The sequence below is a fragment of the Drosophila obscura genome, unplaced genomic scaffold (genome assembly GCF_018151105.1).
Source record: "Drosophila obscura isolate BZ-5 IFL unplaced genomic scaffold, ASM1815110v1 contig_150, whole genome shotgun sequence".
Lineage (NCBI taxonomy): Eukaryota > Metazoa > Arthropoda > Insecta > Diptera > Drosophilidae > Drosophila > Drosophila obscura.
In genome coordinates this window covers 10,442,868-10,470,205 of record NW_024542736.1, presented here as the reverse complement: position 1 = coordinate 10,470,205, position 27,338 = coordinate 10,442,868, and the positions used below count along the sequence as shown (strand labels likewise).

Genomic DNA, 27,338 nt, shown 5'->3' with positions numbered 1-27,338 from the left:
AAGCCGCCTCCCTGCCCCGCCCAGCTGCGTGTCTGTGTGCAACGCTTTTCCTGCCACATACTCATATTAATTGGCAGCTACCATCGATCGCTTCTCCAGAGAGAGAGAGACAGATCCGTAAACAATGGCAGACCGGCCGCAGAGGATGCCCGCAAATAAATCAATGCGAAAATTAATAGAGTGGAAAAATCGCCAGAGACCAAGGACACAGCATGCAAAAGAAAAAAAAAATATATAATCAAAATAAACGAATGCCATGAAAAATTGTAATTAACTTTAATAACCCTGCCACATGCCACCGGGGTGCTGGCAGGCTCCTCCAGCAGTTGCATATTTAATTCTCATAACAGTCTCGTGGCCAGCAGTCAGTCGGAGGGACAGATGGAGTGCAGTGCACAGTGGAGAGTGGAGGGAACTCTGGACTACGGCCGTTTGTCTTTCTGGCTGTCTGCACATTTTGCATTTAATAGGCCGGCCATGTGGACTTGGTCGGTAATGAAAACAAAGCCCGAGGAGTCCGAGGAGGAGCAGCAACTACCAGGAAGCAGCACCAAACAGCAGCTACAACAAGATGGAGCAGTACCAGCCACTCGTAGATTAACAAGCCCAGAGCAAAGACACTTGACACAGCAGCAGCAACAGCAGCAGCCAGAGATGGAGAGCTGGACCGCTGCCAGGCACTGCAACTGCAACAGAAGCTCCCAGCCCCAAATGAGGAGTGGCACCGAGTACGAAACCTAGCGCTAAATTCAGGCAATTTTATGGCACTCGGGCCACATTTTGACATTCAGTTGCGCCACTGGAAGATGCATGAGTCTGTGCAGTGCCAGCATCCACCAGATACTCCCCCTCCCCCCCAGCAATTTCAAGTACGCAGACATTGGCACACGCACTCCGTCACACCGTCACCATACTGGCACTGGAAGTGACCCCCAGATACAAGATACAAAAATAAATTTCCATAACATTTTTTCCTTTTTTTTTTTGGCCAAATGTGAAATTCAATTAGGCATGGCACTCAGGTGCAAGGCTACTGCTGCAACTGCTCAGCGGCAGGCGGAAGCTGACAGACATCAGGACAGCAGGAAATGGCAAATTATCAAGGCAGAAATTATTTTTTCCTAAAAAGTCCCTGCAGGGTACTGAGGGGCCAGTGGAGGCGTCGTCACGTCTGGCTGATGGCCATGGGCACACAATTTATGACTCATGTATAAGTCGCACAAGAATGCCTCTTATATATAATGTATACAGCACAGTCTTTATGTGCACACAGAACCGCCGCAACTGCCACACATATTCGCATATTCAAATGTACGACGAGCAAAGGCACAAATTGCAATCGTTCTTGGTCTCCATTATTCGCTGAGATTGCTACAAATCGTGTCGCTCCGAATGTCTGTCTGTTGCCGTTTGATTACGAGTGCGCTTCAACATTGTCAGAGACAGAAACAGAAACAGAGACAGAGGCAGAGGCGGCACCATATCCATAACAATATCCATATATACATGTATATATATATATAGCCACATCCACAGACACGCCAACATCTTGGGTGAAAGCCTAATAAGGCTGTAATCCACTTTTATGGCTCTTTAGCCGTTATCCAACGACAATTGCTCTGCCAGCAAAGGATATGCTATATTTATGTGTGTAAGGGGAGGGCAACCAAAATATAGATAGATAGATTGGAAGATACATACATATATATATATATGTTATATGTATGTGCAATACTCTTTCCTTTGTTGATTTACACGAAGGTGGCGCAACCGAAACTCGGAAAGCAGAATTTAAATATTTTTTTTATTTTTTTAATATTTGTTTTTATTTTTTGATATTTTTAATATTAAAAGAATTGAAGAAATAATAGCTAGAAATATTTAAGCAGGGATTCAAAATTAATTTCAGGGCCTATTCAAGCTCAAAATACACGCAATGTATTCGCTGCTCAAAATGAAGATAAACGGATTCCAGAGCAGTTTCTTTAATTAATTTGCTGTAGAAATTACCCATAAGCGAACAGACTTCGTACAAATTACAGCTATACTATAAAGCTTTCCTTGCATTCCTTTTCATGTAAAATCTTTCCAAAAAGCTACACTTTTTCAGCATCCCAGCATCAGCCTAAACAAATTTGCATGTCCCAATGGTAAAAAGCGATCTGCATTTGAGTGTTAGCATAGGCAAAAAAGGACAAAAAAGGATAGTGGGGATGGAAATTGTCGCCTGGCTTCTGTTGACATTTCTCGATTGTCATGTCAAAGGCGATGAAATTTATAGTGGGGAGCATCCGCACATCGCACACAGATAAACGTTCGAGACTGATGCCACGCCAGATGGAGAACCATGGAAAACCAATAACCCCGGAGCCAATATATCAAAAAGTGCATTTGGCACGGCAGTCAGTGGCACATTGACACGTATGTGGCAGATACGAATGCGAAGGCGAGTGTGTGTGTGTGTGGTTCTGGCCAAAGCCGCAAATAAATGAGATTTGCACAAGATGTTGGCCAACCGAGCGAACCGGCTCAAACACCGAATCCAAAACCAAATGCCCAGTTTTTAGAATTTACTCGGGCCATAAATTGACACCGTACTGCTGCGGCAAGGGAGAGTGGGTACGGGTACGGGTACGGGCACATAAGAGGTACGTGCAACACGAAAGCTGCGCTGGCACGTCGACAGCAGCAACATCGGCAGCATTGGCAGCATCGGCTGGGCTATGCTGTACGAGTATCTGGCAGATACAATCTGTCATAGGCTAACGCGTTCTGTAGCATAATTTGCAACCGAGGCGAAACGAGTTCCCAGTGGGGGGAGGGGGCATAAAAGGTGCACAAGAAGGCAGAGCAGATAGCCGTAGCATGCTACGTGCAATGGCACACCATGGCGATAATGTCTTGGCAATAAATGATTTATAAGCAATCCCAGGCGATGGCAGTTGCTGCCTTAATTACGCTGATTGCACCAGGTTAGGGATCAATGCCCGCAAAACTCTCAAAAAAAAAAAAACACACACACACACACAAACATAATTGCAACGAGTGGCAGTGGCTTGGAGGAGGAGGCTTTCCTTCAATCAGTTGAATGCCCACTTTAATTTAATTATTTAAAGCGAAAAACAATTGCAGGCCAAGCCAAAGTTAAATACTAAAGACAAACAGACAGACAGACAGAGAGAGAGAGACACTGCCCTTGGCCCTTAGCCAGACGGCGGATATTACTGGGGGGGTTACACCCCATCCAGTATCTGTAGCTGTACGGGCCCTGCTGTGCGTAAGTGTCGTAATAGCATTTAAAGCAATTACGGGTCACATTTCGGTCTGGCTCGGGCTCTGCCCTCTCGCGTTGGCCACGGGAAATGAAGGTCCTGTGACATCCGATGCGATAAAAATGAAAGCCAAGTGATAAATTAATTATGATGAAATAAAACATAAAAAAATGCCCAAGAAGTCAAACGGCAAACATTTCTGAGTCAAAGTCGATGTGCAAATACTCTGTAGGAAAGAGTTTCGAAGCTTTTAAAGAACTTAAGAAGTAAGAAAAAAGGAAGCTGTCGTGGGAAACTTTTTGAGTATTTTTGGGGAATATTTAAAGTACAAATATATCCTCTAAAAAATAAGAACTAACTAGCCATCTATCGATAACTGAATCCACAAATTAAGAACATATTTTAAAGGTATCTCTAAGGGGTCTTGCTGCTTCACAGGATGCAGTTTTAGTTTAGTTTGAGCTGTCAACATTGCCATTAAATCTTAGAAGTAAGTCACTTCCTGCATTCCAAGCTGCTCCCATAAATCTCAGAAGCATCTCCTACCAGAGCCAACCATCAATCTAGGCTTTATCTGTTGGCACTGCTGAAACTATGCACCTCTTCCGCATCCGGCTTAAGCCACCTAAGACTGACAAACTTCTTGGCCCAGCTAACATGGCACTTGGCTGTACGTACGTACGTACGAAGCTTGGCTGTGATTACCATGAAAGAAACACTTGTTATAAATGTCCCAAAACCTGTCTCTGTTCGTGTAGCAGCAGCAGCTCTTATCACCGAACACAGTGTCTGCATTCAGCTCTGGGATGATTTATGAGCATGGTTTATGGCTGGGCACTGAGGGAGCGGGAGCGGGAGAGGTGTAAGCTTAAAGTGTCAAATGGGCTGCACAAAAACTGCAAAATATAATCAAATACACGTGATACATATACATAAACATATACATGTAAGCATGTATGTATGTAAATTCGTCTGTATATGGAAATGGCAATGTGGTAGTCACATGTGCTTTATGGCCAAAAGTTTTTGCTTTTTGGCTGGGTTTTGCGTTTTGGGTTTGGGTCTGGTCCTGGGGTGTGGTGGGATGGGGGATTGGTTGCTATTTTAGCAAATTTTCGCCAAGCCAACAAAAGAGCCGCACCACATTTGGGGCGCCACAAGCGCATAAATTGTAAAGCCAACAGCAGCAGCAGCAGCAGCAACAACAACAACAGCTAGACAAATTTATGCAATGCCATGGGGAGGCATGAGGCAACTTAGGGGGAACAACAGCAGCCGCTACCCCCAAAACAATCAACGAGCAAATGTTGCACGTAATGCGACAGTAAAAATGTAGCCAAAACAAAAGCGCAAAAGAAATGTCGACAACGGCTACCAAAACAGAAAGTACACACACACAGAAAACCCATGAGAGAGCTACACAAATGGCAAATAAAATTGGTTTCGCTTTCTGCCCTTTCGGAGGCGAAAAAATCTCATTAAAGAGCAGTCCCCCATATGTGCGTAGCGCCTGCATCCGGAGTCCGGACTCCGGAGTCACAGGAGTCACACAGTCCATCAGGAGACAATCGAATCAACTGCCTTCCAGCTGCACTATTAAAACTGATTTATGCCTGCTCCGGGGTCCTGCTTTTGCTGCTGCTGCTGCTGCTCCTCCCCTATCCGAGACACACCCACGCATTGGCAAACGCATTGCCAATTCTCGTATAAATGGGCAAGTCACGTGATGGTCGATAGTGATTCTGATTTGCCAAGCCCACAGGCCCATAAAAGGTCAATGTGACTGACGATACAGGGGGTTTACAGGGGGTGCCGAAAGGAGAGAGAGAGAGTGAGTAAGCCCATGGCAGCGGGCCTGGCCAGGACCTAATGATCTGAATTATGTGTGTGTTTTTTTTTTAGAGCTCTTTTCATTAGGTCTCACGATGGCAGATAATGCACGATTCATTGATTTGAAAAGAGGATTATAGTGAACAGAAATTAAGTTGAGGCATGCATACTCGTGCGAGTGTGCTTGCTCGCCCCCCAAAAAGATTTTACTTTTACTTTCTACTTAAGTTTCTTTCGAGGGAAATCGTCTACTAATCTAATGAATAATTGAATAAAAATCCCACTGATTAGAACTCATTTTGGATATTCCTATGATGAAGTTTGATTCTTTTTAAGTTTTCTTAGGGCGAAAAAAGGAAGCAATAAACCGAATAATAATTACCCCATGAAAATCCAACTAAATAAGGAAAAACTAAAGTTAGTTGTAAGATTTCCTAAAGCTGTAATTTTAATTATTGCTGCCCATTGAAATCCGTACAATTCAAATACAAATTAAACAACAAAATACTGATTTATTTTACATACAAAAGTTCTTATTATTTTCTGTACTTTATCTACTTTAATAGTAAGAGCTTTAGGAATTTGATCAATCATTTTTAATAGAAATTTTCTATTCATTACTAAGCCCATTTCCAAGAAATCAGCTAAAAACATATGTCAAAGTCAGTAATCTTCACCCGATACCGATGCGCATACTAAAACAATTTGCAATAATTTTCCTTTAAGAAGCATGATTCAGTTTAGGTGTATGTTTACACTTCCCCAGCAAATAATTTACTGTGCATACTCTTTTTCTTACGAGACTTGTTTCCCTTACTTTCTGGGCCGTTATTCCCGTCATTTGCCTATTCCAAGACAAAGGAGGATCGTAGCAGCGAGACGATAAGAGCTGTCATCGAACGTGGCACTTGAGTGGGAGTTGTTTAAACAATTGGCATAGAAAAGAAGTCTTCACAGAGCTTTACTATTCCTTTACTTCTCGTGGAAACCCATCGATGACAGCCATCGTCAAACCGCCCACAATTTTAATGGTTCGTTTTCTGTTCATTTTCCATGGGTTTTTTTTCGTATGATAGCCCGACGACAAGTTGGCTTTTATTTAAATTAATTGACCCCCAGGCACTTGTCGTGATAGCAATTAGCATTGTATTTTCGTTCCATCTCCAGCTCGTGTTTTTGCGCTCCAATTAATGGGACATTGAGTGGGGCTTTGGCTTTGGCTTTTCGTTGATTAAGTAAGACTTTGACTTCCGCCATGTCTGAGTAATGGCGATGGATCATGGATCATGGCATGGCCGAATGACTGGCTTGATCGCAGAGGGAGGGCGATTTTATGTTCATGACTTTACTGCCACATGTAAGCTAATTAAAAGAAAAACGTAAAATTTGCTGCTAAACATTTTAGTATCCATCTTCCCTCTCTGCATGACACCCCCGCAGTCGTGCTTCTTTGGTCTTTGGTTCTTCTCTGTTCTCCGTTAAATTTCAATCATGAATCGACGCCGCTCCTGTCTCTATCAATCGATTTTACAGCCCCCAGACGTACATAAAATCAACTGAAAATTGAATGAAAAATGCATCGCAGCAGCACCAGCAGCAGCACCAGCAGCAGGGCCCAGTGGCAGGCAACGGCAACTGCTGTTCGGCTGTTGGTTTTTCCATCGTGCAGTTGGGTTTTCCAATCCACTCTTCCACACTGTTGTTGCTGCTGTTGCGGCCAATAAATTTAAGTGACATGCGTTTTTCAGCGAGTACCCGCGGGATAACTTTACTCTGAACATTCCAGCCAGGCAGCTCTACGGGCTCTGCAGCGGTAGAGAGAAAGAGGCCCGGACCCCGACGATCACGCGAGACTGATATCATTAAAAGCGACATCCTCATCCTCACTTCCAGGGGTTTCCTTTCCACCCTCTGCGGAAGTGTTTTCTTTGCTCGCTGCGGGACAGAAATAACTCCAGCCAGCAGCAGCAGCAGCAGCAGCAACAGCAACAGCAAATTTTATTGAGTTTTGTGTCTAAAATTAAATTGAATGCCCCCGAAAAATTGTTTCGAGGTTCGACAATTTTTCACGTCTCTCTTGCCAGATGTGTGTTGTGTGTGTGTGTGTGTGTGTGGTTTGGAGAAGATTTACTCCAACCAGCAACAACCACTTTAGTCGATCCCCCTAGACCCAAACTCATCCCCATTTCCATTCCCATTCCCTTCCTTTCTTTCTCGGCGACATTTTCCGGCTTTCCACCCGCTATTTCGGCATTAGGCTGCCTTTTATTTTTAACAGCCCATTTGCCCTGGCACCTTTTGTGTGTGTGGAGTGGAGTGGAGTGTGGAGTTTTCTGCCTTTTGTGGTTTATTCAAATATTATGGATGGACGCATAAAAAGTGAGGCAGCCACAGCGGCAGCAGCTGAGGCGTTGAGATTATGGCAAATGTTTGACTTGAACTTGAAAAGACTGGGGGAAAAAAAGAGACAGGAAAACTACACGACAGTGGAGTGAGAGATGCAGAGATGCAGAGGAAGTGAAAGCAGTCAAAGATATGTGCCATATCCGGCTCAGGGTATCCTGGACCTATCCCATTCCCATGCACCATTCGACCGTAAAGACCTTAAGTAAGTCGTTTTCTTTTTTTGTCTCTCGTTTTTTCTTGTGTTTTGGAGTCACTCGAATGCTGCCTGTCCGCCTGCCACTCAGAGATCTACAAATTGCCCACTCCCCCGCACCCGCCCCCGCCCCACAAGAGCCATGAGAGTCACTTCAATTGGCCCTGCCTCGTCGAATGGCATGGAAATGGTTTGGTTTGGTTAGGTTAGGTTAGGTTAGCCCTGGGCCCAAAGCGACCAATTGAGTTAGCATTGAATACAATTGAAAGACACTCTGGGCACAGAGTACCAAGTACCAAGTACCGAGCACCGAGCACTGACTCTGAGACCCAAAACGGGTTTTGCACAATTCGTGGAAGACACTCTCAAGACTCGCAAGAGTTGAGTGCTGCCTCTTCTGCCTGCCTGCCTGCCCCCCGTTGTGGCATATGTTGATGTTGGGTTCGCATCGATCAGTGCTCTGTGTAGATGGCTGCTTTGGTTTCTTATTTACTATTCATTGGAACTCATTCGGGGGAAAAAACGAAGCGAAAGGGAGAGACGCGTATTGGTAAATGGCTGGCAACCTTGAACTATGGCTCTGAAGCCTGAGAAAATGGTTGTAACTCTCAGCAGAAATATGCCTAAAAGTTATGGCTCCAATCAGTGTTGGTTAATGTGTATTGTGCACACTGTTTCCGCTACAAAAAAAAAACGAGGGTTTCAAGCTCTTTTATGGCTTCCATTTAATGTTTATGAACCATAAATTCATGGCTAAGGGGCACCATGCACAGCTTCCTGAATGCAAAAACTCACTCCAAAGCGTGCCTCAAGTGTCACTAATTGGCAACCCGGAACGGGGGCAGGAGTAGGAGACCGGGAGACCGAGACCGAGACCGAGAGACCTGTCTGTCAAATCAAAGTCAGAACAGAACAGGGCTTAGACTTGCAATTGAAACATAATTCGCATTTGCATTTCCATTTGCATTTGCATTTAAAGTTATGCAGGCTGCAGCTCTATAAATACTAATTAAATGCTTAGCCAGCCCCGACACGATGTTCTGCGTTTGTCTGGCAGTGCGGCGAGCACTTGGCCAGGAGTGTAGAGCCTCCATGGCCAGGAGTGTAGAGCCTCCATGGCCAGAAGTGTCTGCCCCTTGTCTGGAACTGCAACTGGGACTGGGCTCCAGGGTTCCACGGGTTCAAGCAGCAGCAGCCGTCCGTAATGCATTTTGCATTAACATTTTTCTATATTTTTTTTCAGCCCAAGCGTCAGCCGGGGAACAATGCCGCGAGAGAGCCTACAGGGACACTTTGCACTCCACTCCACCCAGTACGCCATATGGAAGCGAGTGCCAGCCAGTCTCGCCTTTAAAGGGGGGGGGAGGGTTCCCGAGAGGTTGGGGGGTAGGGGGGCTGGGTATTAAATGTACTCGGGGGCTTCTTTTTCACAGTTTATTTTGTTCCGAAAAAGTTCACGTTTTTCTTGGCTTTGACACGTGCTAAAAGTTCAGAGCGAACGAGAAGAAAACTTTTGCCGTGAAGTGGCGTAGACAACAACAGGAAATGCTGCAGAAACATTTGGCAACACTTTTGCCTGATGAACAGGAGGGAGAGAGAGAGAGGAGAGCAGCAGCAGCAGCGGCAGAAGGAAAAACAACGAAGGGGGATGTTTCTTGAGGGGCAAACAAACAAACAAACAAGCAACGATGCGGCAGCAGCAGGGAAAAGAATGTTCCCCTAAAAAACAAAGCGGGCAAAAGACGGGAAATATTTCCCAGGCAGGTACACAAGACACGGGAGAGGGAACAGGAACAGACAGGGCAGCACAGGGCAAGGAAGCGGCACGAAGTCCTTTGGCCTACCCCTAAATGAGTCGCAGTCGCAGTCCCCTCCTGCCCCTGGGAACTTGGGCATTCCTGTGAATGAAACTCAAGGCATTTGCACTTATCATTCATTTCTCATGTATGAGAGAGGCCTGCCTCTGTCTCTGCTACTCTGCCACTCTGATACTCACTCATCGCCTGCCGATTTCTATGGTTTCCTGTGCCACAGGACCAGGAACCCTTCAAGACGTTGCGTTACGTTTAAGGAGCAGCAGGAAAAGCAGCAGAGAAGCCCTTGGGCGGACCGATTGAATTACATTTAGCCCTCCTCGAAGTAAAGGCGCTTCCTTACAGAGTCTTGCGTCAATGTCAACCCTTGAATGGAATTGAATAAATATTTGCATTCCTACTGCTTACCCCAGGCACAAACATATGTGTAGATACCAAAGAAAATGTATCTTTTTGTGGAGGGGAGGTAGTATCTGTATATGAAGGTGATAATCATGGCTACTGTTGTTGTGGCTAATTGGGTAAGACAACATAAAGATTGCTGTTGCTGTTGCCGTTGCCGTTGCACAAACACATTTAGAAAGTCTCCATTTGGCTCGGTTTCCCAATTGAACTTATGAACTCCGCTGTGGGGCCAGGCTAGATATGATTCGCTCCCCCCACCCAACCCACGAACCATCCATATCCGATAACTTGCGGCCACTCAGGTGACAATTGGCAAGCGCTAAAACGCAGCTCCAATCTAAGCGAATGAGGTTGGTGCATCTAACGGAGAAACCGCAGAGGATCTAGTTACCATTTACCCCTCCAAAAACCCCCCGCCGCCCACCAGTACGGCAGGCAATGTGCCACTTTATTTTCGTTCGGACTGGAGACGCCTGCAGCTGCCGCTGTTGCTGTTGCGGTTAATTAAAGCCAGAGACAATCAAACGAAACGAAACGAAATGAAACCAAAGCGCGACAACATCGACAATAATTTGTATGTTGGAAAGTTGCACATCCGCAGAGGTGGGGAGGGTAGGGGGAGGAGACTTGCGACTCCGAAGCAAAGGACACCAAAGTGCTCTGCTGCAATCGGATATGAAAAAGTTGCACACAAGTTGAACACAACTTTTGATCTGGGTTTATAGGTTCTTGATGGTAGTTTTATCCGCTGGATTCCATCGGAAAATTAAAGACTGGCTCTTGGTGGAACGAAGCTAAAGATACTCGAAGCAGATCTGTCGTTTTAAATGGCAAGGACTAGTAAAAGCAATCCATGGGAAATATTTTAGATTTAAGTATGAAATTTACTTATTTTAGATTTATATATGAATATTTTTTTTTCAATTTAAAATATATTTAATTTTAATATTTAATATATTTAATATATATATGGAATATATTTATTTAATTTAAATGAAAAAATATATAGAAATTTAATTTAAATATTATTAATTTAATTATTTAAAGTCTGTTTTCTCTGGGTTTCTACGAGTTCCGTCCCTTATTTCTTCTACAGAACTGATGCTTCCTTCTCTCATTTGCTATCGTTTGTGCAAAATCCATTTAAAAGTGAAGATCCAAAACGGATCATTTAAAATCCAGATTTTTAATCCGGTTTAATATCTGTATTTATCCCTAGTTTATACATTTTAAGTGCCTGAAGAGTATCAACATTTCCCAGCTCTCTTTAACAGTTTAATCGTTGGTTGAAATCTTTATTTGCCTGTTAAATAATGGCAACCAATTTTTAACATCAGTTTCTTGGGTAATGAAAACCCCACCATTCGAAGAGAGGAGAAGCAGGAATTTTGTGTTTTTTTTTATTTTGCAAGGAAAAGAATTTCCGAAAGTTGTTTTTCCACATCTCCAGCGCAAAGGCTTTCCCATTTAGAATAATGTCAAGACTCCTCCGCCGATGTCCAGGCGACGATTAGCCGTGCTGCATGCAGCAGCATGTGGCAAGGTGTTGGCTGCTCTGGGTCTGGGGTCTGTGCCTCTGGCAGAGTGAAAGGCAAAAATGCTGCTGCACGGTTTTAGCCTCAAGAGCAAGTTGTGTTTTTTTTGTTGTCTTCTGTTTGTATTGGGGGCGAGTGTGAGGGTGGGGAGGGTTCAAATTGTGTCAACTTTCCCAAAAATTTGTCGAGAATGCGGCATTTGATTTGCATGGAAGGCAAAGCCCGACTAGCACCGGGACCAAGCCACAAATGGAGTCTATCTTTTTGCCATTAAATGCAGACAAAAATATTAAGATAATCAGCAGACAGCAGACACGGAAAGGGGAGACGGCGATGCAGTTGCAGCCAGGAAGCAGCAACAACTTCAGCGGATGTCTTGGGCTCTGCTCTCGCGCAGACAGAGCCGCTTATCAAGTGCTGAAAAATCTGCACATTTGAGGTGTCTGTTTAGGTGCGTTGACAGTGGGAGAGATGCGAAAGATGGGGCCCTCCGTTTAGCGCTAATCTCTGCTTATATCCAGCCGCCTGACTGCAGCACAAGTGCTGGGTCCTTGAGACGGCATCATCAACACTCTCAGGGACTGAAGATGCAAGACACAGGGAGGCAGAGAGACAGCAGACACAGAGTCTCTGACTCAGGTTGTGGCTGTGGCTCTGTGGCTTTGTCTTTGAGTGGAGCGCTATCTCAAACATAATTATTGCCTCATTATGCGACAATGATGGGGTGTTGTTAATGTCTTTGACAAACATCCCATCGAATGGGAAGGCAAACATTCAACAGCAAACAAACAGCGCACAAACCTTAATAATGAAATGGTAAATAAATTGTAAACGTTTTTCGACGCACTGCTGCTGCGCCCAAAAGTAAATATTTATACGCCCCATTACATATTGTATCTGTATCTCTCTCTCTCACTGCAGCTCTGTATCTCTCTGTAGCTGTAGCTGTAGCTGTATCTGTATCTGTCTGTGTGTATAATCTTTGGCTTTCCACTAAATATATTTTCAATTTTACGAGTATTTGTCAGTGTTTTTGTCCCTTGGCTGTCAACACTTTGACAATTTTTTTCCTTTTTTTTCCCAGCGCACTCGAGAGGACAGGAAACAAACAACCAGCCACATAGAGCCCACAAACTGATAAAAAAGTAAAACACAATAACCCGAATATTGGAAAAGTTTTTGAAATTAAACCGAAAACACTATAATGGCTTTTCAAATACTCAAAAAAAAAAATCAAAAGATAAGACTAGTTTTTTGATGACTGCATTAGACACGGTCCTGATGTTTATGAGATGTTTTCGGGGAGGGGATCGTAAAAAAAAAGAGAGCCAAAAACCCGATACCCGTTTAACACCCAAAACGAAAACCGAAAAAACCAGTTAGTGGTTTCATCAGCAGTTCATTATCACCTGTTATCAGCCCCTAGACCCCACACACAGACACACATTCACACATTCATTGCTGCTGAGGTCACATATATCGTAATCTAGAAAATATATTGCAGATTTCCTAAGCAAATACAAGATTCAGATTTGGGTAAAGCTCTCTCTCTCCCGCCCTAACTCCTGCTTCAAAATGTACAAATTCCCCAATGAAATATTCTTTCAATAAAGAAATTCAATTTGATTTATTGTCTACCAGCATGGGTGATTATATGGGGAGGTAAATGAATAGTTTCCTCAATTTTCTTTGCCATACAAAGAACAGAACATAACAGAAACGAAACGAAACAGTTGCATTTTCCCGGCCAACAATGCACTATGGGCAAAGATTCCCTTTTTTTTGGCAGAATTTTTCCAAGAATTTTAATTTTTTTTATTTTTTTATTTTAAAAAATTCAGAGAATAGTATTCAAAGAATGTCAGGGTCATTCAATTTCTTTAATTAAATATTGTATTAAAAACTTGAAAAATATTTGTTTGTACTATTTGGTATCCAAAAAAAATGTGTAAAAAGAAATCGAATTTTGTTCCATAGTGCACTGCTTATGCGCACCCTTATGGGTTGTTCATTTCAATTAATTATTTGTTGCATTGCCTTTTCATTGGATATTATGACGTTTTTATGTCCCCACACAGAGGAGGAGGAGGCGGCGGCGTACGACTTATTGAAACATAAATTAGGCAACACATGTCCATAAAACATTTCGTAGTCACTTGTCATATCAGCGAAATGTTTCTGATTTACAATTTACGACTTCTATGGAAGGGAGTCGCTCTCCTTCTCTCTCGCTCTCCCTTTCTATCGACACTCTCTGACACAAACGGACAGGATGCGGATTGAAATGTGAGAGTGCGTCTGGACCATTTGGCTGATAAGGATACTCCAGACTCCAGACTGCGGACTGTGTGGCCCTTAATGGCTTTTCGGCCCATGCCAAATCAATTTTCCAGAGCATAAATCAGCCGAGATTGAGAAACCCCAGTGGAGAGAAAAGCCACAATGAAAAGCGGCAGATAAAATTAACAATCTATTACGGGGGAATCAATAAAAGAAACATTAGCCGAGTGGACCATAAATATTTTTGGGGAATGGAAACCCGAAATAGAAATAGAAAATGAAAATTAATACGATACGATAATTGAGAGAAATGAAAAGACTTTGGAGCCAATTAATGTCCAGGGGATCGTAAGATATTTTATGTAGAGGTTAATGAAAATCATCAGAAAGATCAATTGATTGTCAAGATTTTCACATCCCATTAAATTCACCAACTTTAAGTCGTTTCCATACCGTAATAGACCATAAAACATACAGAAAATGTTAAAATGATTTCCCCAAGTCAAATAAATGATTTAAACTAAGTTCTTAAATTCATAGTGTAAATATTTCTCTGGTAGAACACATTACAAGGCACCTTGAGACAGTTTGCCTGCCACGTTATAGGCCCAAAAACCATTCAGAAAATCCCCAAAAATATCTGCCAGAGTTCACTGTGAAAAACTATTTGGGTCAATTGCCAGCAATTATATGCTTAAAAACTAAGTCTGACCATTCGTTAAGTGTTGAAATTGCCCAAGTAATTCCCTTCACGGAGCAATCATAAGAAAAAGTCTCAAATTTCTTGTCTTGTTCACACGTTGCTGGTGCTGGGTTGGAAATCCAACAAAATCCATCATTTACCATTGTGCTGCGGCGGATGGACCATCAAAGCAAAACACGACACACATTTTCCCAGGGCGTTAGATAACTCAAGAAACTAATTTTCAACATGTTTTTTCTTCTCCACTCATTCTTTAATTTTCTTCACAATTTTTGCCGCCACATAAAAGCAAATCATGCTGCGCCAAGACGCGCAAGAGAGAGAGCGAGATAGCAAAAAGCCTTTGGCTCCCCTTTTTTTGAATTTTCGACTGTAAATCAATGGCAACGTATCTTGCAGATACTTGGCGGCTGCTGCTGCTCCCCAAAAGTCCCCATAATAATTAAGAACAAATTCATTTACACTTTCAAACGCCGCCAACGGAGGATCGCCTCCAGTTTGTTGGCCCCCCTCATGCCCTTTCGATGTTTGGACATGACAATGTTTTGAGCGTTGGGAGAATTTATTTATTTATTTGTTGTGAATGTGAAATGCATTTTGTATAAAAAACAAGCGACAAACAAGCAGGCGGAACCAGATTGCCTCGCTGTGAGGCGCAACAACAGCTGCCTGGCTGGATGGATGGATGGATGGGAGTATTTCAGATGAGCGGAGCGGCAAGTTTATTGAACTCTGTTCCAGCTGGATCTCTGCCTGTTGGACTTTAGCCTCTCCCCCTCTTTGGCAATTGCAAAACAATGCAAAAGCCCCATCCCCGTCGTACCACGTACGAATTGGGTCAGTGTGCTCATTAAAACTGAAGCCGTGAACTTTTTGTTGCTGATCTTTGGCGTTGCTCTGCCTAGCCCAGCCCCCTGTGGAACGTTTTATGATTTCATTAATGCAACGCACGCACAATGTGTGTGCCGCCGCCCCGCCTTTGAGTTGCATATTTTCTCTTTCTCTCTAGCCCCTAAATGGAGGCTAAACTGCCTCATTAAAATGGCATTGTCCACGCTTTGAATTGGAATTCAAACGCCAGGTTGCATTTCCGGTTGTGTGACAGTTGCACCCGCGAAGGCGAAGGCTGCTCTGCTGCTCTGCTGCTGGAAGCGCCACTCATCACACGCCGGATGTTCGAAAAGAAATCGGTGGGGAGGGGGGGAAAACACAATATTCAATATTCCATATTCAATGCCTAACAACAGCAGCAGGGCCCAAGCACTTGAGCCAGCGAGTGATCGAGGGTTGTACAGATGTACGTTGATTATTTTGTGTGTGTTTTGTTGCATTGTCAAACAATTATGCGGCATTTCCTCCCGATGCGAATCCATTTGATGACACTTTAAGTACCGGTTCCTGCAACCCACCCTTCCTGCCTGCCACCACCCAAAAAAAAAGGGCATAAACCACACAGCTACACAGCTACACAGCTGTTCCCGTGACCCAGTGCTCGTCATATCCAGAGAAAAAAGGAGAGCAATTGCAATGCTTTTTCGGTTTGTTTCCGCATTCGCATCCGCATCCGCGTCACGGCTCATTGACTACTCGAGAAATTAAACAAAAGGGGAATCAGCATTTGACCCAATTGATGGATGGATGGCGTGGCCCACAGGGGTTCCGGTTTGGGTTCCCCTTTACATTTCAAATTGGAGGTAAACAAAGAGAGCAACAGCTTCACATAGCAGCCAGACCGAGTTGAGTTTTGTTTCGTTGTGGAGGTTTTTTATTTCTAAATTTTATAGACTGAGCTGCAGAGGAAAGGAGTAATTTCTGACATATTTTAGGCATTATTCCGGGTACGTCCTGCCTCCTAACTGCTACCATTGCGCCCAGAATTTTATTTCTCCGAGAATACAACAAAACAAAATACATTTCGTGTGCCTGATGAGGTGTATAATTTGATTTTTAGATTACGGGTTTTTACTACCATATTCCCTATCATCCTCACTCGAAAAAAATGCCCAAGATAGCAGTAAACAAAATACATTTCATGTGCATGATCTCACGCAACAAAGAACTATCATTCCTCCCCTTCTTTAGATTACATTTAGGGTATCAAAGTGTCGTATATATCCCTAAAATATATCCTTTCTATTTTATACGCAACTCCCAACATCGAAAAAATAAACAACCAAAATCTTTGACATCAACAATCTTTTCACATTCCGAATGGTACTTTCTCCGACTCTCCCCCTCTCCTCCTCTGAGACTCAGCGCCATATCCGTCGCCGGTTTGGATTATAACATAATTTACGTCTCTTCCGCTTGGGCGGCATTGTAATCATGGCTCAGCTGCCCCCCCTCTGCCAGCTTCCCTATTCCCTATACTATCCAGAGTCTGGGCTTGGCTAAGCGTCACAAAAATGCGGCTAACCAAATGCTATCTGTGGCTCTCTGACTCTGACTCTGACTCTCCCTCTCTCTCTCCCTCTCTGTCGAACTCGAAATGGCCCCTGCCTCTGCCTCTGTTGCCTGCCTGAACCGTTTTCGATTTGCCCTAATGTCAGGCCATTGTAATTGCATTTCGTGCTGAACTTCTGGTCCTACACCGCAGACAAGGCAGAGTCAAGGCAGAGGCAGCGGCACAAGCAGAGAGCATCCCAAAAAAAAAAAACACGATTTCAACTCTGGAGCTTTTTTTTGCTGCGTGCTGGGATTGTATCTGTGGGCCCCACAATGTAGCCAATATCTGAGAGTCGGCATCTTTGGTGGCCCGTCGCCATCATCGTTGCTGGAGTCAGAGAGACAGAGGGACAGAGCGACAGAGCTGCAGAGCAGCAGAGCAGCAGAGAGCCAGATCTCGTTTTGGTTTGGCTTTGCCATTTGTCTATAGATTTCAATCTGGTCGAGCTTTTGGGTTTTTAATCGCTTTGGGATTGGGTTCTCCGGAACATTGTGGAACCTTGGAATTAGCTGGAATTGTGGCAGAAACCGCAAACATTACAAAAACTCTATCAAAAGAGATCTCTCATCTCACCCCCTCTCTCTCTCCCTCTTTCCTAGCTTCGGGCACATCTGTCAGGCCTACGTGCCACGTGTGGTATGTGGTACTCAGGCAAAAGCAAGTATCTGTGTATCTGTGTATCTGCAGCTAGCTCTGCCTGTTTTTATATCTGCACGAGTATCTGTATCTCTATCTGGTTTTCGGCTTAAGCGTATTAAAGCGACTCTAAAAACACATTCAGTTTCTACCCTTAATGGGTAGCACGCCCCTCCCTAAGCCCTAAAGTGAGCCTCCAGCTGCTGCTCCTGCTGCTGCAACTGTTCCTTTTTCCTTTTCCATCTCTCAAGTGGCCGACTGGATTTTCGGGGCATAGACAATCTAATTACCGCTTTCAGTGTGCATTTAGCGTAAATGATAGCCCACATGGGCCTGGGGCATGCCTCACACACATGTGCGTAATAAATGTACGGGCAGAGGGTGGGGCATGCCACGGCTGAGCGCGTTCCACCAGCTTCCGTGCCCACCACACCCACACCCACCATCCCACGGCTACACATTCACCTGCAGCCCGTCATTCCCGTAGCAAAACTCTTTCTGCCACTTTTTATTTTGGGGCCCTTTTCCAGGTTTTATTTTATTTTTTTTTTGGGAAAAGCTTACTGCGTGGCCTCCCACTGCTGCCTTAAAATGGGGGGGCAGCCATGACTTGGCAGAGTCAGCTACGCTACCCACGCACTCTGCCACGCATATGGCAGGCGGCAGCTCCAGTTCCAGTTCCAGCTCCATGCCCCGCTTAAGCCGATCAAAATGCAACATCTATGGACTGTACTGGCTGGCTGTATGGCTGACTGAATGAATGCCTCTCTGGGTTGACTGACTGGTTGACGGCATGACGCGGCTTAATTGGCCATTACGAGGCGACGGCGGCGACGGCGGCGACGGTGGCTGCATAAGAGGCTCTCGTCTTGCGCAAGTTTCAGGCTTCCAACCGCGAGCGGCACAGGCACAGTGGAGATTCTCGCTCTCCGGTTGTCTTTCAGGTTTTTTTCTTGGATAATGGAAAATGATTTTGGTACCGTTGCAGCTTTGTCTATATGCAAATCAAGTGAAAGCAGCCATTCACATGCCCTGAGCGGCTTTAGAAGCAACAAGTCAAGTTATCCACAAAATATTCTATACCAAAATTGGGTCAAAGTACACGACATCAGCAGGGGGGAAATTAGGGGGGAAAAGCCCTAAATCTTGACCTGAAATTCCAAGATTTACGAAAGGATTTCGATCGTTGTGGGCCTCGTGTGTCGCATGTGCTACAGTTGTTCAACATGAAGAGATAAACATCCGAAATGATGTCAGTCAAACCACTGGCTCTGCCTCTGTCTCAGTATCTGCTCCTCCAACGCAGTTTCTGTCCCCACCCCAAAAACAAAACATGCTCATGTAACAAAGCTGAAAAACACTGAAAAGCCCTGGCAAAGGCAGAACAAAAAGAGTATCTGAAAAGAGCACAGAGAAGGGCGGCGGCAGGGAGGAAGGGAGTGGCAATCAGAGCAACGTGTTTTGTATCTAATGAATAGATAGAGAGGCGGGGAGCTGCTGCTGCTGGAACTGCTGCTTCTCTGTTGCATCGTTTAGTCAGGGTAAATGCCGCAAACTTCAGTTATAATTACAACCAACAATGAATAAAAGATAGGAGTAATCGTGAAGAGATCACGCGATTGTTGGGTGCGTTTCGTCGTTCGTTTCCAAGGGATAGAAGAATACGAAACGGCAGGATTGAAGCCAGGTGGTGCTGATTGGGCAGGGGGATGGAAAGTGGAGTGGAAGGGTTTATGGATATTGAGTATAGGTGACAACATAAAAGGAGTCAACCCCTAAGGGTTGGCTGTGTGTTCTAATAATAAAAGCAAATAACACCGATTGCCGGTTATTTTTTATTAATATAAAAAAATTTCTTCTTCCTTGCTCTCAACTGTTTTCATTGCTCTTATTGCTAACATTTCTTCGAGATTTATTCTTTGATGCACAAGCGAAAAGTGCCAAAGAGAACGCGCGAGAATGCCAAAACAAAATGCATGTCGTGTGCATTATGAAAAATATAAATCCTCGTAAGCATTACAGATTTTTTGTTGAACTGCTTCCCACAATTCAAAAAGCGTGCCCATTGCTGATCCGTAAGATCGCTTTAAGTAGGGGGCATTTATTGTAGCACATTTTGAGCCCTCCCTATGCGTACACTAGTACCAGGTATTACCACACACTGCCACAAACACACACACAAACAAACCTTGGCACCCATATCAGGAGGCCGGTGTAAACATGTGATAGGTACTCGCGTTCGATAAGATATCTTAGAACGAAAGCCTAGACGATTGTATCATAAATAGTAGAGACCATAGAACCGAATGTCTGACTGGCATTGACAAGGTTGCGCCTATCGCTGCTTGAGGCAGCTGAGCAGCTGCTCCCTGTCTTTGAATCAATTCCGGGATTAATTCCCATGCAATTACGGCCCAACCACACCCCCAGGTCTAGGGGTGATTAATTTGCATATGACATGAGCTGCGATATGATCAGAGAGCGCATCAGCTGTGCCCTCTGCGTTTCCCCTACGGGCACGCGGGGGGAGAGACCAATTTTGGTAAGGGAAAAACTTGTTTTTATGCCACAAACAAAGCAATTTTCGCACTGACGCGTCCTCCATCCAGGTGAGGACCCCCTCCACGACAGAGTTAAATTATGAATGCAGCGCGCTAAGGGTGGTTGAACGGGTTGGTTGGTTGCATGCAACATAGAGCGTACATTTTGGCAGCACCATTAACAGTGTCTCTCGCTGTCTCTGTCGCTGTCTCTTTCTGTGGTTTACAATGGCCGGAACGAACGAATGTTTTACCTGGCAGACGAGGCAGGAACGGGCGCGGCGACAGGACTTGGGATAAGGGACAGGGTCAGGAGCGAGTCTCTTGGCTCATCTGTCGCCCGGCATTGCGTGATGTTTGCCTGATGAATGAGAGTGAAAAATGAAACACAAGTTGCTGCTGCTGCTTGCTTCTTGCTGCTGCTGTTGCAATCAGTCGTCCGGAAATCAGCACAGACAGGCAGAGGGAAAGAGAGGAAGCAAGGAAGGAAGGGAGAAAGGTATATAGGAAGAGGACTTCCAGGTGAGACAGTCAGACAGAAGGGACATTAAGACTGCATTATGAAATGCCGCAATGGGCGACAAAGTGTTTCCAATTTTGCCTTCCCTGTGCCGTTCCGTGCCGTGTGTAGCCTCATGTGTGCCATGCGTTTATGTAATGCCTCTGCGCCTCTCCCTGTCCCTTGCCTGCTGCCTCAAGGCTCCCCGGAATGGACCCTTAAAGCTTCCCCAAAACGAAGAATGAACGAGGCAAAAGCACTTGAAGTTCTCTGCCTTCTCTGGGCAGCAGAGAATTCCCAGAAACAAGTTCGAGTCGAAGCCAAGACGAAGATCTCGGAGGCAGGAGGCTGCACAAATTCTGTGAGAAATTCCAATGGTAATGCAAGTAATGGTCGCTGGCTTCCCAGGCTGGCTGCTTCCTCGATGCTGCTTGCTGCTGCTTGCTGCTGCTGCTCCGCCCTGCCCCTGGGTTCACGTTGCTTTGCTTGATTAGTGACGCTGTTTACCTGTGGCATGATGCTCTGATGCTGCCTCTCTGTGTGCCTGTGTATTGTACGTGTGGTACAGGTTTGTGGAACGAATCTATAAACTGAAATCGCATGCTGCCACGGCCAGAGACCCTGAGGCTGTGTGTGTGTGTGTGTCTGTGTGGTATGTCTGTGTTTTATTATAGAGTTTTACAAATGGAAATTCCAACGCACAATTTTCGCAGCACTTTCCCCCCTGTGCTATGCCTCGTGCTGTGTCCTAAACGCCCACCGTTTTATCCTGTCTGCAATCCCGCCGTATCTTTGTCCTCTGCCTGTTGTCCGGCTGTCTGGCTTTTTGGGTTATTTACAAAACACGTTGCTGCAGCATTTAATTGAAATGCCATTAAATTTCCACTGATATGCGAGATGGTGGCCCTGGGGCTGCCAGCACATTCTCTTTCCTGCGCTGCCACATGCCACATACCACATCCACATGCAAATATCAGAGCGTAAAAGCAGATTAGAAAGTCCAGCGGGATACCCACAAGTGGCGGCTGGCTGCTGGCTTGGCCTCTTAAATGGTTAATGCGGGTGCAGCAGTCCCCAAAAGGTGTTTACGACAGGCTTTTAGGCAGCGTCGAGAGACCCTTCAATGGCCTTAAAGTGCCATTAATCAAGGCAGCACGAATCGGATCCCATGCGACACTATCAAACGCGGTTCGCCCCTCCGCCTGCTATAAATATTTCCTAACCAGAGAGGCAGTGGCAGCGACAGAGGCAGCTTGAAAGGTAAACAGACAAAGCCAACGACAGACAGACAGAGAGACAGACAGACAGACACATCAATTTGAAAGTTCTTTCATTCTTTTATTCTTTGGTTTAGAGAATTGAAAAGCGCAGCGCTTCAAATCCAAACGAAACAGCAGCGATCCAATCGTTCAGTCTTCGATCTTTTCAACCCATCGACGATGGGACTGCCTCTCTGTGAGTGGTGCTGGGGCTGTGGCAAGACGGGGCAGTCGGGGGGACGACGACGACGACGCATAGCTTAAAGTTCAATGACTGAAAAGGTGCGTTCTTCTGACTGCGGTTGTGTCGTTCTTCTTGTTGCTGCTGCTGCTGCTGTTGCTGATCTTGCTGTTGCCTAGAAATTCATCAAAGCTCCGGCAATAAGTTGGACTCCATTTATATTGGCCATTTGGTTTTGGTTCTCTGCGCCTGGCTAGCGAAAACGTGCAAAAATGCGGCCTGTGCTGCACGGCCCGGCCACGATCGGCAATCAATCTGCAGATTCCAGTCAGTCGCGAGGAGAGGCACGCAACGAGTAATCTTTTTTTCTCTCCTTCCTCCTTCTGCTGCTGGCTCCAGTACTGCTGCTGCTCTGCGTGTGTTTGTTGCCGTTGCCGTTGAACTTGTGGCCTTAAGTGGCTGCTCTGCTGCTACACTTGCACCAAGTTGGGTAAACAGCCGCCCAGCAGAGAAACAACAACAAAAAGCTGCCTTAAAAGTATTATCTAAAAGGCAGAGATACTCTATACACAGAGAGCAACAGAGAGTAAATATTATACAAGCCAGAGGCAAAGTTTGTCTGTGGAACTGAGGATATGGTCAGAACGTAGAGTCACTAAGAATAAGCCTTGGAACTAATCTAATATCTCTCTATGATTAACTAATCAGACAGTTCCATCAATAGCAGATAAAAACCCCGAAAGCTTCTCTGCTTGTGGATTTAAATTTAAAGAAAATATATCCGTTCGCTTATGGGAAATTTATACAATAAAACAAGCGTCATTCGAGGAACGTCCCCGAATATTTCCTATTTCCTATTGGAAGGGGTTTATTAAACATAATAAAATATATTACAAATATAAGAGAATCTCTCCTTTGAGCCCTCCTTCCTTCCTTTTGCATAAACTCTCAAATGCAGAGCTGGGACCGCGACTGGTATCCCGTGCTCCTTCGTGTTGTTTACATCCAGACGATGACAGACGCGTCTATTTATCTGTATCTCTGTATCTGGCGGTTCTTTTGCTTGGTTGGTTTACATTTCGGTTTTGCGCTTCGAGTGAGAGAAAAATGTTGGGAAAATAAACAAAAAAAAAAAAGAACGAAAAAATCCAGCAAGAATTCCAGCCGGAGGATGAGCGCGCACCGATCCCATCCGAACGGAGATGAACTGAAGTGGATTGGCCCCAAAAAGAAAAACAACGAAAAAAAAGGGGGTGCCGCCCCTGGGCAAACTTTGGGCTGCAACAATCAAATGCTCATCAGTGCACTTGAAAAATAATGCGTTTAAGACAAAAAGAATGAGATACAAACAGACAGACAGACACACATTTCTAGATACATAGCTACAGATACGAACGGGGCAGACAGCTAACGCACTATGTATCTGTATCTGTATTTTCCTTTTTTCTGTTTCTGTTTTTTGGTTTTTTTTTGGTATGTATCTTTCTTTTTTTTTGGCTGAGCATTTTCATTGCTGGTTTTATTTTTCGTTGGCTTGTTTGTTTAGTTTTGTGGCAGCACACACACACACACAGACAGACAGACAGACAGCCAGACAGACACACGCAATGGCAGCTAAATGTTGCAGGTGGGAACAGGTTTTGCGTTGTTCGGTGCTCGGATGCGGGCCATATCTCTCTTATGGTCTTTCGGTCTTTCGGTCTCTCTTGCCTCGCGCGCGCGTTATTTATGCCCCACTGTGGCTGTAATTACAAATTTTTGTTTCCTGCAAAAGCCTTTTGGGCATTTGTGTTGCTTGTATCTTTCGGGATGGGATGCCCACGCTCACATGTGGCACACACACACAGAGACGTGTGTGTGTGTACTACTGTATCTAAGTATTATTCTAAGTACAACGGGAGAAGAGGCGGCGCGAGTACAAAAAGCGCCCGCTGCGCATAAACATTGCTTGTTGCTTGATCAGTCCAGTCACGTAGCATATAGTAGTAGCATATAGCTGACAGTGCAACATGTTGGCAGATCGATTGATGGCTGGCTGGCTGGCTGGTTAGGTTGAGGGGCACAGCCCACAGAGAGAGAGAGGCAGCCAACGGTAACCGTTTTCTGCGGAAAGAATTGCAGGAGCCAGCGACCGGCTGTATCTCACGCATGGCTGCTCTTTGGCCACAGCTACAACCACTTCCAGCCCCCTTTTTCGGAACGGAACGGACTGGTGTGGCTGTGGCCCTGGCATGGTGGATGGTGGATTGGGTAGTTAACATTTGCCACAAATGGCGCGATGTAATGGCATTTCTAATATGGGCACATTAATGACTAGAGCAAACACACAGGTGAGATGGCAGGAGGGGGCGGGGCTTATGAAATTCCATTGCCATTTGCAAAATTAACAACCTTTATAGCCTCTTTGTGTTCGTGTTCTTTATCGAGCTTCAATACCTGAACAATTAGTGCGACATTTTGTGGCACAAGCAGAGGCAGCTGCCCCTGTGCCTTGAGCAGCTGACAAGCAGCGGCACGGCACACTCAGTGAGCTATGAAGAGGGGAAGACAGTGGCAAAGGTAAGCAAAGTCAGTTCTTGCAAAATGACAGCTGACAATGGATGGGCCACGCCACGACACGTACTCTGCCCGCTGCCACTCCTCGTGCAATCAAAAAACACAAAATGAAAATTGCTGCAGTCAGCGTCGGGCCAGTCGGGCGTCGAGATTTTCATGAAATTATTGAACATTTTCAAGTGAAAAAATATATAATTTGCCAGCGAAAAACGATAAAGTGCTGTGCACGGTGGAAAAAAACAAATGCTTACAGTAATGGAGAACAGATATTTGGGTTCATATACGTAGTTTGACAGCCACTGCATAACCTGTTGCTGTTGTGCCACACAAATCATTATGGGGGGGAGGGAGAGGCAGAAAGAGAGAGGGAGTGGGGCACATAAATGGCCATTCGTGTTAGCCACAATTTAACACAAGGTCGCGAAAAACAATAAGCCAAACCGACTCAAGACTGCTTATCTCTGCACACTGCACACTGCACTGCTCTGTACTGCTTTGCTCCGAACTGCTTTGCTGTGCTGCTGTGTGCTCCGCTGTAATTGTAGTTGTCGGAGCTGGCCAAAGGAACTAATTGTGTGAACAGGGAGGGGGCCATGGCGTGTTGGGCTCCACTCCCACTTCCATCTCTATCTACGCCCCACACCCACAAATGGGAGAACAAAGCGGAGGAGGCGACAAAATAAACAAGGTGTTAATTTCTACGTTTTCTCTGTGTGCCCGAGAGGCCTCTTTTTAAATATACCCTTTAAGTGGAGGGGGTACATACATATGTATGTATATACCGGAGAGGAGTTTAATTTTCCTCTGAGGATTGAGGAATGAAATTTAGTTATTCCAATTAAATTTACAATTGAAAACAATTTACAATTTAACTATGAATTTGGTTGCCATTTTCCACTGTATGCGTACTCCTGTATATATAATTATGCAGTGCAGGGTATTCAAAGCTTCGCCTTTGTCTCTTAGACTTTGTTTTTTTTTTTTGTTCTTTTTTTTTTCTTGCGTCCTCTTTGTGCCTGTGTGCAAATTGAATTCCCGACTGAGTTTTGCGAAAGCAGATAAGATTTCAGCACGTTTCATGCTACCGCCGCCTGTCCGCCACCCACACACAGAAGCAGCAGCACCGCCGCGCATACAGAGCCCCACCGAGAGGTGGGAGACAGAGAGAGAGAGAGAGATGACAAAAGATAAGCTCGCCTTTGATAACGCACTTGACTTTGCCATTCCCCCACGCCCTGCATACCCTTCGCCCGCTCACTCGCCATACCATGGCAATGAATGGGAATGTGGACAGTATTCATATTCATAATTGTATTCATTTAATTAAAGGAAACACTTTGAGGCTGGTGCAGCCATTCAGAAATACTTACGAACTGTGACCATTTTCGGATCGTAGGCACACACGCGCCGCTCCACGGCCGCTATCTTGCGCTGGACTCGCCCGGCCCGCTCGCCCACCGACTGCAGGTCCCGCTGCAGATCGTCGAAGATGTCGCTGGCGATGAGCACCAGGCTGGCGAGCTGACGCAGGGCATTGCTCAGGGTGATGTTGCTGATGGAGTCGAACTCGTGGCCGGAGACGACCTTCGAGGAGCCGGCGGTGGGCGAATGGGGGGCGCTGGCATTCCGCGCCATCGTCGGACGCTGCTGGCTGGGGTGCCGCGAATTGGGCAGCGACTGGGAGGCACGACCCGGGCCGTGCGTCGGCGAGGTCGACAGGAATTCCACGTGCTGCTTTAGCTTCTTCATGGGCAGGGCTGCTGGGGGCTGGGGCTGGGGCTGACCGGCTCCGTCCTCCCCATCGCCGTTCACGTGCACCAGCATTCGGGTCAGCGAGGGCGAGGTGGGGGAGGTGGCCCGGCAGTCGGCGACATCCGTTCCCGCCTCTGGCGACTGCTTGTTGATGCAGTTGTTGTTTTTGCACTTGCCGGGCGCACAGTGGAAGCGTGTGGAGGCATGCCCAAGGCTGGCGGCAGTGGCCTGGGCCACATTCACGGGTTGCACCACGCGCTGTACGAAGGGCATCTCTTAGCTGCTGATGCTCCTCCTCCTCCTCCTCATTGACTTGGGGCACTGTTCACGTACGGATCGGGCACTAGATTCATACCACACACACACGAACACTATCTCTGCGTCTGCCTTTAAGCCAAAAAAAACAAAAAGAGGGAGCGAGACGCACACAAACACACAGACAGACAGAGAGCAGGGCAGGGGAACTGGTCAAACAACTTCTGGGCTTGAATCCTCCACAGCTTCTCAGTGGTCTCCTCTGCTCCTATACCTATTGTTGTCTGTTTTCGGCTCTCGGCCGCCGCATAAATTCCTTTGCTTTTGGCCGTTTTCTGTGGCTGCGCTGCTGCTGTTGCATACGCACACAAACTAGTTGGTCGCTTGGGGCAACGCTGCTGCTGCTGCCTGGCACTGGTTTAATTGAAAGCAAGCCGGGACCGGCGTTTGGGACAACACTGTGAACTGGTTTATGCTCTGCACTTTACACCGCATTATGCATTAACGTGGTCTGAACCGACAAACACAACCAACCAACTGACACGCCGAACACGATTTTGTAATAATTACGTTTTTATGGGCTTTTACGCTCTTTATGGCCGGTACGTACGCGTGTTCCCCGCTCATTCGCAACTTTCAAAAGGTGTGGACGAAATCAAGACCGATAACAATCCGCGCGCACGTCTTGCTCGTTCGCCGGTCAAAATTTAGTGATGAGCCCGGAAGGCGGTAGAGCTGCACAACCTTCGATAGTACTTTCGATACATTGATGTTTT

At 45.6% G+C, this 27,338-nt stretch overlaps 1 protein-coding gene across 1 annotated transcript in view; it reads right to left on the bottom strand.

Annotated features, from left to right (window-relative positions):
- LOC111079343 overlaps positions 1 to 27,277 on the bottom strand; it is a 42,849-nt gene extending 15,572 nt beyond the window's left edge. The window contains 1 exon segment of the mRNA XM_041591697.1: positions 25,926 to 27,277. Within this exon segment, the coding sequence (XP_041447631.1) occupies positions 25,926 to 26,580 (655 nt within the window). The 5' untranslated portion in view covers positions 26,581 to 27,277.
- Between the last annotated feature and the right edge of the window lie 61 nt (positions 27,278 to 27,338).